The sequence below is a fragment of the Balaenoptera acutorostrata genome, chromosome 2 (assembly GCF_949987535.1).
Source record: "Balaenoptera acutorostrata chromosome 2, mBalAcu1.1, whole genome shotgun sequence".
Classification (NCBI taxonomy): domain Eukaryota; kingdom Metazoa; phylum Chordata; class Mammalia; order Artiodactyla; family Balaenopteridae; genus Balaenoptera; species Balaenoptera acutorostrata.
The window spans coordinates 54612645-54627849 of record NC_080065.1 but is presented as its reverse complement, the minus strand read 5'-3'; the positions used below and the strand labels follow the sequence as shown (position 1 = coordinate 54627849).

Genomic DNA, 15205 nt, shown 5'->3' with positions numbered 1-15205 from the left:
CCTCTTGTGAATTTGGACAGGATATAGGTAGGAGGGGTTGCACTGGCTCATGTGATATCCCTGGCATGGGAGAAATAGCAACTAGGAGGACTGTGGAAAAGGTACAAGAAGTCTGAAGAGGACCAAGATTCTAGAGATGCTGTGGGTCCCCAATGAGAGTTACTACTTTTACCTTCCCTACAGCAAATTAACTCTTCTTCAGGGTCCCCAGCAGAGATTTTTCTTGGGGCAGGTGGAGAGGAAATCCCTAAAAGCCCAGGCTGAGTTTAATCAACTGTTAAGTGCATATGCACTATTATAAATTAAGCCATATTGTTATGGGTTTTTATCTAACAATGAGAACATAGACAACAGAACTCTATTATTCACTATATAATATTATTACTTAGCAGCTGTGAACCTGGGGTAGAGTCCAATTTCATGTCCTCAGATGACCTTTTAGAATCAGCCTTCTCTACCTCTAGTAGACCTCCCTCATCTATAGCACTATATGTTCTCATTTTATAATATTTACTTTAATCCTTGAGTGGTTGGGTACTTGGTGTTTAGCATAAATCCATGTCCTCAGATGGTTTTTTGAAACTTCTCTATCCCTAGAAGGCCTCACCACACTGATCTGAGCATTCTTTCTAGAGAATATCATATTTGTCCACTAAGTTGATGCCATCATATTACCTGGACTTAGTGAGCACAAAGTGCTGAGTACTCTGAATGCCTTGGTGAGTAAAACACACAAACTCCAGAGGATGGGAGATAAGCCTTCAAAGGTTAAGAGGCCCGCACATCAGTGACTTTTTAGGAGTCCAGTGGTCTGGGGGATGCTGGCATATCCCAACCCAAGTGACAACAAATTATTGTCTCTTGCATCTCCTACCACTGAGAAAGAAATGTGAGGCTTGGTTGGCCTTGTCAAACTTTGGAGGCGGCATATTTCACCCTTGGTGGTAGACCTCTGACCCATTTATTGGGGTATGTTAAGAGTTCTAGTTTTAAGTGGGTTCCAGAACAGGGAGGGGCTCTGCAGCGGGTTTTAAGTGGGTTCAGCACAAGCAGCCCTGTCACTTAGGCCATATCATCTGGCAGAGGCGATGGTGCTACAAATATCTGGGTATAAAAGGGTGGTAGGGAGACTCTGGCAAACTCCAATAATGGCATGGACGCTTAGGGTTCTAGAGCAAGGCCATGCTATCTGCAGCAGAGAAAGATACACTATTCAAAAAAGCAGCTCCTGGAAGAAATGGAGGCTGTGAATGGGTCCAACGGCACTGGTTTTGTGGTAGACAGAATAACAGCTCCCTGAAGATGTTCACTTCCTAATCCCTGGAACCTATAAATATGTTACTTTTCTTGGCAAAAGGGAATTTGCAGATCTGATTATGTTAAAAGGATCTTGAGATGGGAAAATTATCCTGGGTTATCTGGGTGAGCCTAATGTAACAACAAGTTTCCCTATAAGAGGGACCCAGAAGAATAAGAGTCAAGGGAGGATATGTGTTGATGATGACTCTGTCAGAGACAGAGACAGAGACAGAGAGAACTGAAGACGTTACACTGTCGGCTTGAACATGGAAAAAGGGGCCACGAGCAAGGAATGCCCGAGGCCTCTAGAGGCTGGAAAAGGAAAGAAAACAGATTCTCCCTTAGAGCCTCCGGAAGGAACGCAGGCCTGCTGACCCCTTGATTTTAGACCAGTGAAACTGATTTTGGACCTCCAGAATTGTAAGTGATAAATTTGTGTTGTTACCGCTAAGTTTGTGGTAATGTGTTACAGCAGTAAGAAACTAATACAGGCTTTTTCTCACCAAGACTAGTTTACTTACGGCCATTGTTGAATGTCCTGTTGGCAACAGAGACTGACACTGTGCCCTTGATACAATAGCGTTTCTTGGGGAGAACAACCTGCCACTTGGTGACAAGTTGACTATATCAGCCTGACCGGGACTAACCTGGTTTCTGGATGTGGGTTTGCCATCACCGTCTGCAGGGCTGCAGCCAGCACCAGTACCCATGGACTCACAGAGTGTCTGATCCACCCCTCTGGGATCCTGAATAACATTGCCTCAGACCAAAGGCCCCATTTAACAGCAAAGGAGTGCATCAGTGACACGACCAGGATCCACTGTTCCTGCACATACTCCACCAACCAGAAGCTGCCATCCCAACAGAGTGGCAGCACGGCCTCTTCAAGGAGAGGACCCCTTGCAGCAGTGAGTGCACCATACTCAGGATGCACTATATTCCTTAACTCAAGGGTCACTATTTGGTTCTGAGTCAGCAATACATAGAATATATGGGTCCAAAAATCAAGGGGTGAAAGTAGGAGTGGCCCCAGTGATCTACTGAGGAATTTGTGCTTCCTATCTGGGGGGTCTACAATCTGTGTGTCTAGAGGGTCACAGAGCAGAGTCCCACTAAACTTTAAGCTGCCACTGCTACCTGGTCACTTTAGGTTCCTCATGCCAGAAAACTATAAGACAAATAAAAGAGTTACTACACTGACAGAGGTTATTGGCCCTGATCATCGTGAGGAAGGAGGGCTGCTGCCACATAATGAGGGCGCAGAGGAATATGGCACTTAGGTGACTGGGTACCTCTTGGTATGCTTATGGGTTTTTCAGGTTTCACTGTAAATGGGCAAATGCAGCAAACATACTCTACTGAAAGGCATGGTAAGCAGGGTCTCAGACCCCTAGGAGCGAGGGTCTGGGTCATAATACCAGGCAATTCAGCAGTGCCAGACTAGGATGAAGGGAATCTAGAATGGGTAGTAGAGAAGAGAGAGGATGAGTATCGGCTATATATAGTCTTGGGACCAACTGCATAGCAGGGGCTGTGCTTTGTCTCTCTTTTTGTGTATATGAGTTGCAATAACAGAGTCCAGAAGAAGCTGTGCCTGGATGGAGTAGATCAATGTGAGAAGCAAGTGGATCTGAGCAGTGCTGGGGGTGACCTGTAGTAGATGCTGTGGTGCTGCCCATGTTAGTTTTACTCAACCACGGCATCCGTCGCTCAGCTACTGTGAATGTTGGCTGCTAATGGCAGCAGGCACTTTTACACCTAGACTTGTTCATTCAGTACTACAATAGTTTTATTCTTTCATCTGGTTGTATGTAGCTGTAATGGAGTTCATTTATTTTTATTGCTGTATAGTATTATACAATTTACTTTTTCATTCTTTTGTTGATGAATTCTTTTGCTGAATTGTTTATGGGTTTTGCCTATTACAGGTAATGCCACTATGGATATTCTTTTAACTGTCTTTGAATACACACACATATATTTCTAAGTCTCCACCTAGGAGTGAAACTATTGGATCACAGGGTACATGTATGTTGTATGATAGCAGGTAATGTTAAACGGTTTTCTGTACATGCTTTGTGTTCTGTTAGGAGCTATTTCACAACTCTGTGGGTATGAAGATATTCTCCTATATTATCTTCTGGAAGCTTTATTGTATTACCTTTTACTTTTAGATCAACAATCAACTTGGAATGAGGCAAGGGTGAAGTTTAATTCTTTTTTGCAAATGGAAATCAATTGACCATTTGATTTAAAATCACTATTTATTTCAAAGATTTCCCTTTGTCTGCTATTCTGCAACACAGTATCATGCAGTGTTTGATTCATTTGATTTTTCTCATAAAAGAGCTTTGATTCTAAGCAAGTAATTGGACAGTCATTTGGTTGAACCTTTTGTGATATTGATATATTGTTTCCATTTTACTCTCAGGAAACTGAGGCTTACAGAAGTTGACTAATTTAGTGAATAAGTTCTTCTATACAAAGATTCACATTATTAATGCCTTAAATGAGATAGAAGTTATTAATTAATTAGTTAAGCAGATAGCAGTATGAGATAGGTAATCTCTGCTAAGGCTCTTCTGTCATCTTTGTGTGGTGTCTGACTCTGGGTCCAAGACAGTTGTTTCAGCTCCCACCCTCATGTTCTCCTCGCAGCCTAGTGGGAAGGCAGGAAGAACATGGAAACACATGCCCCTTATTTTAGGGATGTTACCTGGAAACTGCGCAATTTCACTCATAAGCTATTGGCCAAAATTCAGTTATATTGCCACACCCACAACCAGGGGAGCCTGGGAAATGGAGTATTTACTTTAGGTGGCCAGTGTCTCCCTGAAATTTGGGATCTCTGTTACTAAAGGAAAAAAGGAGAGAACAGATTTTGGAACTGCTAGCCATAGCTGTGTACTTTGTTGCAGCCCGTCTGAGATTCAGACAAAAGTCTGTGTAACTCCAGACTATACTGCACAATCCCTGACAACCAGCTGGACTCAATAGTTTGCGTTTTGAAAAACTTCTTGGGATATATTCCTGTCAGAATTTAATTCCTAGATGTCTCTCCAGATGTGTGTACCATCTCTTTTTATTAGAAAATAAAATTATTTAACTCAATGTATTTTTTTTTTTATGTCGTAACTATCAGGAAAACTGAGCGCAATTTAGAGACATATTGCTATTGTTAGTGAAAGTTTCCAAAGCCTGTTTTAATCCTTCCTCCACTGACTTCACTTTCACTTAATTCTTTCTTCCCTCCCTCTTTCTTTCCTTTCTTCTTCTTTCTTTCCTCTCCCCAGCCTCTCCTTTGTCTGTCTGTTTTGCATCTTCTCTCTTCAAAAGTTACGGTGCCCTGGTGTTTCCTCTCCATATCTCCACTGCCATCATTTTGATGACAACAAATATGTCAAGGGGGTGGGGTGAGGGGGTGGGTAGGATCTGGGCAAATGGTGAATCACAATGTCTCTTTCACTTTTTCATTCTTTTTTTTTTAAACTTTTATTATTAGTTTTTATTACACAAGTAATACATATTCATTGTAGAAAAATTAGAAAACACAGAAAAGCAAAAAGAAAAAATAATCACCCATAATCCCACTACCCATAAATAACTACTATTAACATTTTAGTGTATGTCCTTCTAGCTTTCTTATGCATATATATACATACATAGATATATTTATATATATTTTTCTTTTTTACAAATATTGTGTCATACTATACATACTGTTTTATAACATGTTTTTCATTTAATATATATTGTGAACATTGTTATTTATTCCCTGAAAAAAATTATACAGGTACTACATGCTCATTGTGGAAAAACCAGAAATTACAGATATGCAAAAAAATATATATATAATTGCTCCAAATCTCACCTCCCAGAGATAAATGCTGTTAACATTTTAGCAAATATCTTTTCAGACTCTTTAATGCACACGTATATATGTATATTTTAAATATGGGATGATACTGTAGATATTCTTCTGTAGCTTTTTTCATTTAACAATATAGTTCATTTCAATAAATATACATATGTTGCTTATTCTTAATTGGTGCACAATATTCCACTGAAAGGATATACCATATTTAACCAACCGTATACTGTGGGCTTATTTACATTTTTTCCTCATTCTTCCAAATAAGCATTCTTTCTTGCATATTTTTTTTGAATAATGAATGAATATATCTTAGCTCATTTTTTCTGCTCTTTTTAAGGAGAATTTCCCTACATTGGAATTACTTGGTAGAGGTGAAAACTATATTGCCAAATTATTTTCCAGAAAGTGGAATCAATTTACATACTTGTTGGCTCTGTAAGAGGATGTTCACTTCCAGACTTCCTTGCTGTCCCTGGAAACATTCATTCTTTATATTCTTGCCTTTCTGATACATGGGAAAGAGTATATCATAATAATTTGCATTTTTGATTACTAGTATGTTCAAATATTTTCATATTATTAGTGCATTATTCTAATTTATGGTACATCACCAGTTTGTGTGCTTGGCTCAATTTTCTACTGGAAAGTTTGATTCTTTTTGAGTCATAAAATGTCATTTATTCATGTATTCATTATCCACTCATTTCATAAATAATGTTTTCAGTATTTGTTTTTGTGTTTAGCATTGTGCTGAGGATATACGAATAAGCAAAATAGACATGGTTGCTGCCTTCTGGAATTTCCAGTTTAGTGGAGATAGACAATTCAACAAGAAATAATGAAAAAAGTGTAATAAGGAAAAGGAAAGAATAAAATGGGAACACTTGGCTGGGGAAGGAGCTGTAGATCATGGAAACTTCCCAAAGGTGGTGGAATTTAAGCTCTTGATATATATTATTAGACATTTGTACTCTTTGTTGCATATATTTAAAATTTGGCTTTCTCTTAATCTGGTTTGTTTGTTTGTTTGTTTGTTTTACTCTATAGGAGTTTTGCATTTTTAATTGGTCAAATCCACCCGTCTTTTCCTTTGGGGTTTCTTCCTTTGCTATCATGCTTAGAAAGGCTTTTTCACCCCCACACACTAAAATTACATATATATTCATCAACACTGCCAGTTTATTTATGTGCTTTAATATTTAATTTAAATACTTCACTTAGAATTTATTTTGATGACAGTTATGAGGTATAGATCTAATATATCCCTCAACAGATGACTAACCATTTATCCCAATATAACTTAATAATCCAACTTTTTCTCACAGATTTGAAATGTCATCTTTTTAATGTTCTCAATTCTTCTATGTTCTTGGGTTTATTTCTGGACTTTATATTTAATATTAGTGGTTTATCCTGGACCGTTTTTCATCCTTTCTATAGTAACCTGAAAGTTGAGCATTTTGTATTTGGTGATGTTCTAGAACACAAAGAAATGGTAGACATTGTTAAGGTATGTGTGTGGGTAGGTGGGAAGTTATTATGGATGGATATCTTTAATTCTTTCGATTTTGAGACTTCCAGAGTCTGAAATTCCACATGGGAACATTGTTAATCTGGCCCATTTGTTGGCTGTCTAAAATCAGTTAGATGCTTTTATGCTCCGTGTAATTTTAGCTTCCAGTAGGTGGCAGTACTGCCAAACAGTAAGTATCCAAACTTGCAGGAGCACCGAGGAACAAAATGATCTGGCAGGATTTTAGAATTCCCCCAAGAGCTTTCATTAGAGGAGGCATCAGGGCTGTGCTACTTTTAAAGTCATCTTTGTACCCTTGAACAATGGCACAATCAGAAGTGTGCGCTGAATCAGTTCCTAGACGTGTGCAAAACATTAGTGGATGGATTTTTTTAAAGCGGCACCTTGGCCTTGTGGGCATTTCTTCATATACCTCATCCAAAAGTGCCTTTGGGCCCAGCCAATGACTGATTTAAAGCCTGGAAATGTGGTTTTAAACAATGTGATTGTGGCGGGATTCAGGTGATTTTTATTTTCTTTATACTTGGTGGTGTTTTTCAGATTTTCCACAAAGAACATGTATTGTCTCTGTAATCTGAAAAAAAAAAAAAAAGATCAACACAGGATATGAAAAATATGGTGGTAAAATGGGTGATTGTGTGCCAGAAAAAACTTTACATTCTTTTTTGTTTCAAGAATATGCGTACATGCAACAAAATGAGTTCAGTGGGCTCTCTTTATCCCTAGAGATCAGCTCAGTGTTATTGCTAATCTGAAAGAAAATTACCAGCAGGAAGCTGAGACAGTTATCTCATGGAACTACACCTGAGAAAGTCATTTGGTAGGTGACAGGGGAGTAGGGTCAGCTCCTAACAAGATGCATTGGCATACCTAATGGGAGATGGTGAATTACCCATTGCAGCTCTGAGCCAGGGTAGGTTATTGGGACTTTGAGTGCTAAATGTAATTTTAGGACTTGCTATAGTGAAAGAAGATCTATAAATCTTGGAGTATGTCCACGGGAACTACAAAATTGATCCAAGGCCGGGAAACAGGCACTATGAATAAAAGATAAGGTGGCTGAATTTATTTACCTTAGATATGGAAAGCCTAGCTAGGGAATTAGACAAATCCCCATCTCCATGAATAGCTACTATAGCCCTCCCCAGACATGGAGGTGAGACCTGAATTTATTAACAGTCTTCAGTTGTACAAAGGACAATTGCACGGAAGGTGTTACTTTCACACTGAGGCTAAGGCAAGAGTGAGCACAAATTAACCAAGCAGACGTGATTTAGGTCACGCATTTAGAAGGAGGTGCTGAACACCAAGGCTGGGCTTATCTGTTAATAACTCTGCATGTATTTTTTTTAGTAGGAACTAGATTGAAGCTAAGGGTTCAGTATAGTAGAAGGTGGGAGAGGGCAGAGATGGGAGCTGAGACCGTGCCAGATTGGGCTCCTTCATAATTTCTAAAACAATGGACCTGAAGTGAATTAAACTTCACGGGATGAAAATGAACGGCATTCAGGAAAGGATATTAAACTTGAATCAAACCTGATTTATGAAAATCAGGGTTTGAGGACCAGGTAAATTTGGGAGTGGTTACCTGCTTTGCAAAGGAGCAGTCACCGTAGGAGTTTTTAAATAGCATATTCCCACACTGTACTACAAGTATTTGATTTAGAAAATTGTGATTTTTCTCGTATAACTTTCAAGGGTACGTCTTGATATGAAGCTAGTCATACCTATAGCCATGCATCAATTGCCAACTCACTGGAATACATCTCTGGACTCCAAGAATAAGGCCAACAACCAGCTGGTGTGATCTAAATAGAGGTATGCATCGCCTTTTGAGATCTCTTCCAACTCTTTAATCCTTTCACTTTCAATCAAAACAACTAGAAGAAAATTTCAAGGATAATTTCCACAACATCAGATATTAGGTTGAACTATATGAAGCTGCCATTTTTTAGGTCAAAAACAGTCAAATATCAGCAATTTCATATAATTCAACCTAATATGATAATTATTCCAGTAGTTTGTCTGTACTTCTCTTGCCCTTCACTAAAGCTAAAAGCTTGAGTATATTTACTTTTCAGGTCAAAATACTGGTGGACTTATAAATGCCTGTGCACATAAATACTGAGAAATTATAGGGTTGGGATTAAAGATGCATCTTGGATAAACCATGTATATAGCTCATCCTTTTATTGTGCTGGTCTCTGGTGCCTCTTGTCTGACTTTAGGAATTTCAGACTATGGAAAACAAGAAAAGAAGTCCAAAGGCTTGATCTTTCAACCCATGGGAAATTCTGTCCGGGACATGGGCCAAAGGAAGAACAAGGGAAAATATAACAAAATCTGTATCATGTTACAAGTTTAGTGGAGGAAGAGCACAGCAGAGCTGTGAGCAGAAAAACAAAGCGTGTGGCTTCCTCCTTTCTAAAATAGAGTATTGCTTAATGTGTCCTGCTTTTAAGATTCCAAGCATAAGACAAGACACCAAGTACACGTTGGAAAAGTCCTATCTGCATAGTCATCTAAAATGAGACAAGCTTAGCTTAACTAAAAACATTTTATTAACAATGTAAAATGTTAAGTATTTTTACGATCTGAGCTAATTCCAGCATGCCCTATAAGATTTAACACTATGCTGATGTGCAGACATCATGCTTCAGATTTCAATTAGAACAAAATATGATAATACTCAATTTTACATTTGAGGGTAATTGTATATGTTACTACACCATTTCCTAACTGGATTACTTCATTCTCCAAGAAGCTGAAAAAGACACCATTGGATCGAAAGGAAATTGGTTGCCCATATGCATTGTAGGCAGTTATTAGGATTATTGTGTATTTACAAAATTTAAATACTTTTCATATATGGTTTTTGTTGCATTATAAATTAAGATATTTTTACGTTGAAGCTCTTAGATTCTGACAGAATGGAAGACTAAACGTAAATGAGTGCAGAGAAAGCAATAGGTTGAGGTGGTATACGTTTGATTATAATATTATTCCTAATATTGGTTGGATTTTGAACAGTTTTGCAGTTTTAAATAGATTTCTATATTTAAAGACTCTCATATGTGATCATTTGTTGACATGAGATCAGCAAGAGCTATAGATATACTATTATACACGAAATAATTTTTCTCTGTGTAATACTTAAAAAACCTTTAAATAATTTAAAAATCATAATTCTTGCATCTGTCATGGTGTGGTTTGGAGCAGACATGCACAATGTCAGCTTTAAAAATCCTTTTAAAAACAGCCTGCTTTTCGAATCTGTCTTTTTTTTTTTTCTTGACTGCAGCTGCTTTCAAATGTAAAATCATTTCAAAGGGCAGCGGGAGGTGGATAAAAGTAATAAGGAAGCATAGAAAACATAGTCAAAAACCAATAACTGTGGTTCAGCTGTCTGGAGGTCCTCGGTTTCAGTGATATTTTCAGGTCTTCCTAGTGGTGGTTTCCAGGAGGAATCACCTAGCTTGAGACGAGACAGCACAGCCCAAAGAACCTTCTCTTCCGTCTTCTAACCAGGGGGTAGGGAGTTAGATTTAGAAGGCTGCTGTCATCTGTGATGGGATAGAATGTACATATGAGTGAGGTACAGACAAAACAACGTGTTTTTTATGAATTGGCCTTAAAAATCCACCATCCTTCGAATCCAACTTTCTCAGCCTCGGCACCATTGACATTTTGGACCAGATCATTCTTTATTGTTGGGGGCTGTCCTGAGCATTGTAGGATGTTTAGCAGCGTCCCTGGCCTCTACTCACAAGATGCCAGTAGCACTCCCCTACCAGCTGTGACAACCGAAAATGTCCCCAGATATGGCCAAATGTTCCTGGGGTGGCGGTGAGGGTGAAGCAAAGAGCCCACAGTTGAGAACCACTGCTTAGAGTTAAATCTAAACTGCTTAGAGGCAGTTTTTCACTTGGGAGATGTATACTTCTTTGAAAAAGCCCATGCTTTGGAGTAAAGCTGGCTTCTTTCCCACACTTTACCACTTACTAGTCCTGTGACTTTGAAAGTGTCACTTAAGCTCGTTAGGCTTCATTTTCCCCATATGTAAAATAAGGCTCAGTAATACTTACCCTAGGTGAGAATTAAATGAAATAATCTATTAAAAACATTTAGCTTGAGTGGGGACATTTGTGCCTAGCATGGAGGAAACGCTCAGTAAATATAGCTATTATTAACTATTTTCCTTTACATAGGACCTTGTCTTACCTCCATTCACCTACTTTATGCCTCGGGAAGAAGCTTCAACTATTTCTTATTGAGTCTTTCCCTAGCACTTTCTATAGATATCTGCACACAAGGGCATTCAGAGAAGATTGTCAGCTGTTGAATTCACAAGTGGTGGTTTGAAAATTTTAATATGATGACAAGTAGAGAAAGAAATAAACCAGTAAACCAAATACAGTTTAATGAGCTGGGTTTTTGGGAAATAGTGCAGTTCGACAGAGAGTGTGTGTAGAAACAGCCTGTTGGAGCGGAACTGGCCAATGTGGGTTGCAGAGGCTGGAGAAGGACCACAGGGAAATAATCTGGAAATTGCTAGCTGGGGCAGCACTAAGATATGGTCAGAATGGAACTAGGGGCAACAAAATGGCTGGTTGGCTGGCAACTCTTATATACCTAAGCTTTGCCGGGATTAGTTGTGCTGCCCTCCCAGAGCAGAGCTAAAATGTTCCCTCCTTTCCCCATCCTAATGTTGAAGATGCAGGACCTTGAAAAAGAGCCCAGAATCAGGAGTTAGGTGAAGTGATTGATATAGTGAAGAATTGTGCCCCACTTCAGTAAAACTGGCTTGTAGATGAGCGTTGGTTTTCTTGATTACTGAGAGCCTAGACGCTCAGGAAACTATCAGGAACAAATGAGTCCTGGCTTTCTGGTCCTCTTATATAAATTGTCATCCAAGTGCCCTGGCTTTCCCTCCCCATCCCCCAAGGCTCCCATGTGTCATATTTATTTGTAAATTAGCATCACCCACTGAGTTGACAGTGTTCCTTGGAATGCTGCACTATGTTACACACGTAGATGAAACTAGAGTAGCAAGTCAGAGCCAGGGAAGAAAACAGGTGCCCCAGCTGGGCACATCAGATTAATCAAACACAGCCTCCCCCACCAGGCTCCCCAGATTAAAATCCTCTCTTAATACTCACACTCTGCTGATGTGGAGAAAAACAGGACTCTGTCTTTTTCACAGTGAAGAATAATTCACTATAATCTAGATGTCAACATTTTGAGGCAAAAAAATAGGACATCTCTCTTTTACAGTTAAACTTGCCCCAAATAGTTAAGATGCTGAAAGCAATGTCAAATCCTATATATAAGCCTGATTTCTCAGAAGAATAACTGAGATGAATCATAATATATTTGGAGCAGATAGAAATGATAACCATACTCTCTCATCATTTTTAGGACTCTTACTTCTTTAACCACCAAATGACCAGTGAACTTAACCTAATTGGATATGGCCAAGATACAGCAGACCCTGAAGGGTAAAGAATTTTATTTTTTGGTATCTCTTTGAATACTGACTACACTTCCCAAAACTCAGGTTCAACTGGAAGTTAATGCTTCCTTGGAACAGAATCACCAAAACTATGAAGATACTAATAGGAAAGAAAAATCTTATTTCTATTTCTATGAGACTTGGAGATCTATTTCCTGAATTCCCATTTATTTCCTGAATTCCCTATACGCTTGCCTTTCTTCAGTCATTTAAGAGACTTGGGAGTGACCTCACCGGTATTTATATATTATACAATAAAATGCAATTCTGATGTGTATTGTTCCCACTACATGAGGAAATGTCTACATACGTTGGTATGTTGTATTTACAAAGAAAGTGTGCACGTGTGTGCTGTGGTGGTATATTTGCTCTCATTCTCTCTTTTTTAGATATTAAAAGCACACAGGTATTATGAGATTTGTATCAAGACTGACCCTTGTATCTGTGCATTCATTACAGTGAATCAAAAATCCTTTGTGCTATTGAAATTCTCCTCATTCAGTCTTCTTTTCATATATATATATATATATATATATATATATATATATATATATATATATATATAAAACATTCACTTGTGAGTGCTATATACACACATGCACACACACATACGTATATAGCATTCATAAGTGAATAGGAAGTGTTAGGATTGATGAGAAAGTGCTCAGATGTTAAGCGAAGGACAGACTGCCTATTAAGGACGACTGCTGGTTTGGGGCATCTTAGTTGAGCATTTGTGACACCTTTGCCTAGCCTGGAGCTTGTCTGATCATCACCTAGGGCTGAGGTGACACAAAAGCTCAAAAATTCTTGGCAGAAATTCAGAGCTTTCTACACTCTAGGAGGCTGACACCTGCAGTAAATGCTGAAATTCACTGAGCAGTAAGTCTGCCTGGAATGGCTTGAAGTCAATTCAAAGCTAAGGAAAGATGTCTTCCCACATACTGAAATCCTGTCTCTGAAGTGAGGGGCTGTCAACAGAATGTGAGCAAAATGGGATGTTTCCCCACTCATTCTAAACTTTCTGCGCTAATCCATCTGAACTTGCTGGGAAATCTTTGATTTTTATTGGAAATGTTTGAGACTTTTATGGTATCTTTTCTCCAAAGTGCATACCCTCAGAGAACTGTAACTTAGGAGAGTTTTAAATGGGAAAATAAAAAGTGAGAAAGGGAAGAGGAGGCAGGAAAGCATAGCAGAAAGTGAAAGAAAAGGAGAGTAGGGTATTCAGCCATCAGTAAATTCAAACCCCAGTCATTTAATGTTTAATTCTTGGATGTTTAATGTTTAATCCCTACTAAAGCCAGGGATGCTGGAGTCCCCCAAGGTACAGTAATACCATTTCTCTATTGCTCAAATTTCTTTTGTCAATAAAAGATTTTTTACATAAATGATACGTTAAGAAACAGAAGGACATGAACATGAGAAGTTTTCAAATAATAAACTGAGTGTTTGAGTTTAAAGCTATGTTCTCTAAGTCAAGAGGAGTGTTTATAATGGAACTGCAGTTGCACATTTCTAATCTGTTAAAAAAGGAGAACTTCAGCTAATCCCAGGGTTCCCAAGCATAAAATGCATCAGCTTCATCTGAGGGCTTATTAAAGCACAGATTGCTGGCCCTACCTCCAGAGTTTCTGAATCAGTAGGTCTGGGGTGGGCCAGGCAATCTGCATTTCTTACAAGTTCCTGGACCTGATGATACGGCTGGTCCTGAGACCACACTTTGAGAACCACTGAATTAATCAAAGCTCTATGAAGTGTAGGGCTCTATGCCAGGTGCTGGGGGTAATACGAGATGGGTCCTAAGAGAAAGGTGAACCTTGGCCTCAGGGATCTTTGTCTGAGTAACTAGGAAGCTTCACTAGAAATGCCATTACAGAGATACAAATACAATGCTTTGAGAATTCCCAGAGGGGGAAATTACTCCCATCTGTAAAGAAGACATTTGTGGAAAATTCCTGGGGCCTCGGTGTTCATGCTGGGCTACACGGTATGGGGAAGACTTGGACATTTGGTGAAGTAGGGGGGCAGGCGTTCGGGATGGAGAAAGCAGTGTCAAAGGAGGAGGTCAGGGCAGGTCATAGACAGGGAGGTCAAAGACAGCCTGAGTTTGGGTCCAAGTAAATGGTCCAGTCTGGCTGGAATGAAAGGCATATGAAGGAGGGGATGGTCTAAAATAGAACTACTTAGAATTCCCTAAATAAGACCATTCCTTCCCTTGCCTCCCTGCCTTTACACACACCATCTCTTTTTTCAGAAAAGTCTTTTCTGACTGCTCCGTGCTTCTACCTTCCTTCATGCTTCCAAACAATTGCTATAGCCCTTGGTACATTGTCTGCTTCCAACCCTGTTTAGCCACCATTCTATGAGCAACTCTTTATGAAAGACTTAATAAATTTACCCTTGCTGCCCAGCTCTTCAGCTCCCACTTACTCCTCAACCCTCCTTAATTAGGCTTCTGGGCCCCCAATTCCAAGTAAGCTACTTTGGCCAACCTCACCAGTGACTCCCTTGTTGCTAAATCCTATGGACACTTTCAGTTCTTATCTAGCTGAACTACCCCACACTATTAGCCATTCCTTCCGTGCAACTTTCTTATTATACTATGTTGAGTTTCTTCTCAGTTTTTTTGTAAACTGCTCTTCTTTCCCCTCAAACCTTACATTTTAGTATTTCAGGGCTCTTCTCTTTGTACTCTCCATGGGTGGTCTCAACCATTTTTAGGGCTTCGATTACCACTACGCTGCTGATGTTTACATCTGTATTTCCTGTCCTTCTAGCTCGCATGTCTCACCTCAGCATAAGACATGCACATCCATCACAACCACTGAGCATCGCTCTTGGAGTCCCCCCACATCCAGAACTTCAACTGTCCTGTCCTCTACCTCTACTGGTACCGCTCTGTTCTAATTTAGTGATTGACACCATCATTCACTCTGCTTTCCAAGTCTGAACCCAGGTTTCATCCTTGATTCTGCCTTGGCCT

At 39.3% G+C, this 15205-nt stretch overlaps 1 protein-coding gene across 1 annotated transcript in view; it reads right to left on the bottom strand.

Moving 5' to 3' along the window:
• Positions 1-4832: 4832 nt before the first annotated feature.
• The window catches only part of RGS7BP (regulator of G protein signaling 7 binding protein), a 123619-nt gene continuing 113246 nt past the window's right edge, over positions 4833-15205 (bottom strand). Inside the window, exon 6 of the mRNA XM_007176040.3 lies at positions 4833-10270. Coding sequence (XP_007176102.1) covers positions 10179-10270 — 92 coding nt within the window. The 3' untranslated portion in view covers positions 4833-10178. The remainder of the gene's footprint in view (positions 10271-15205) is intronic.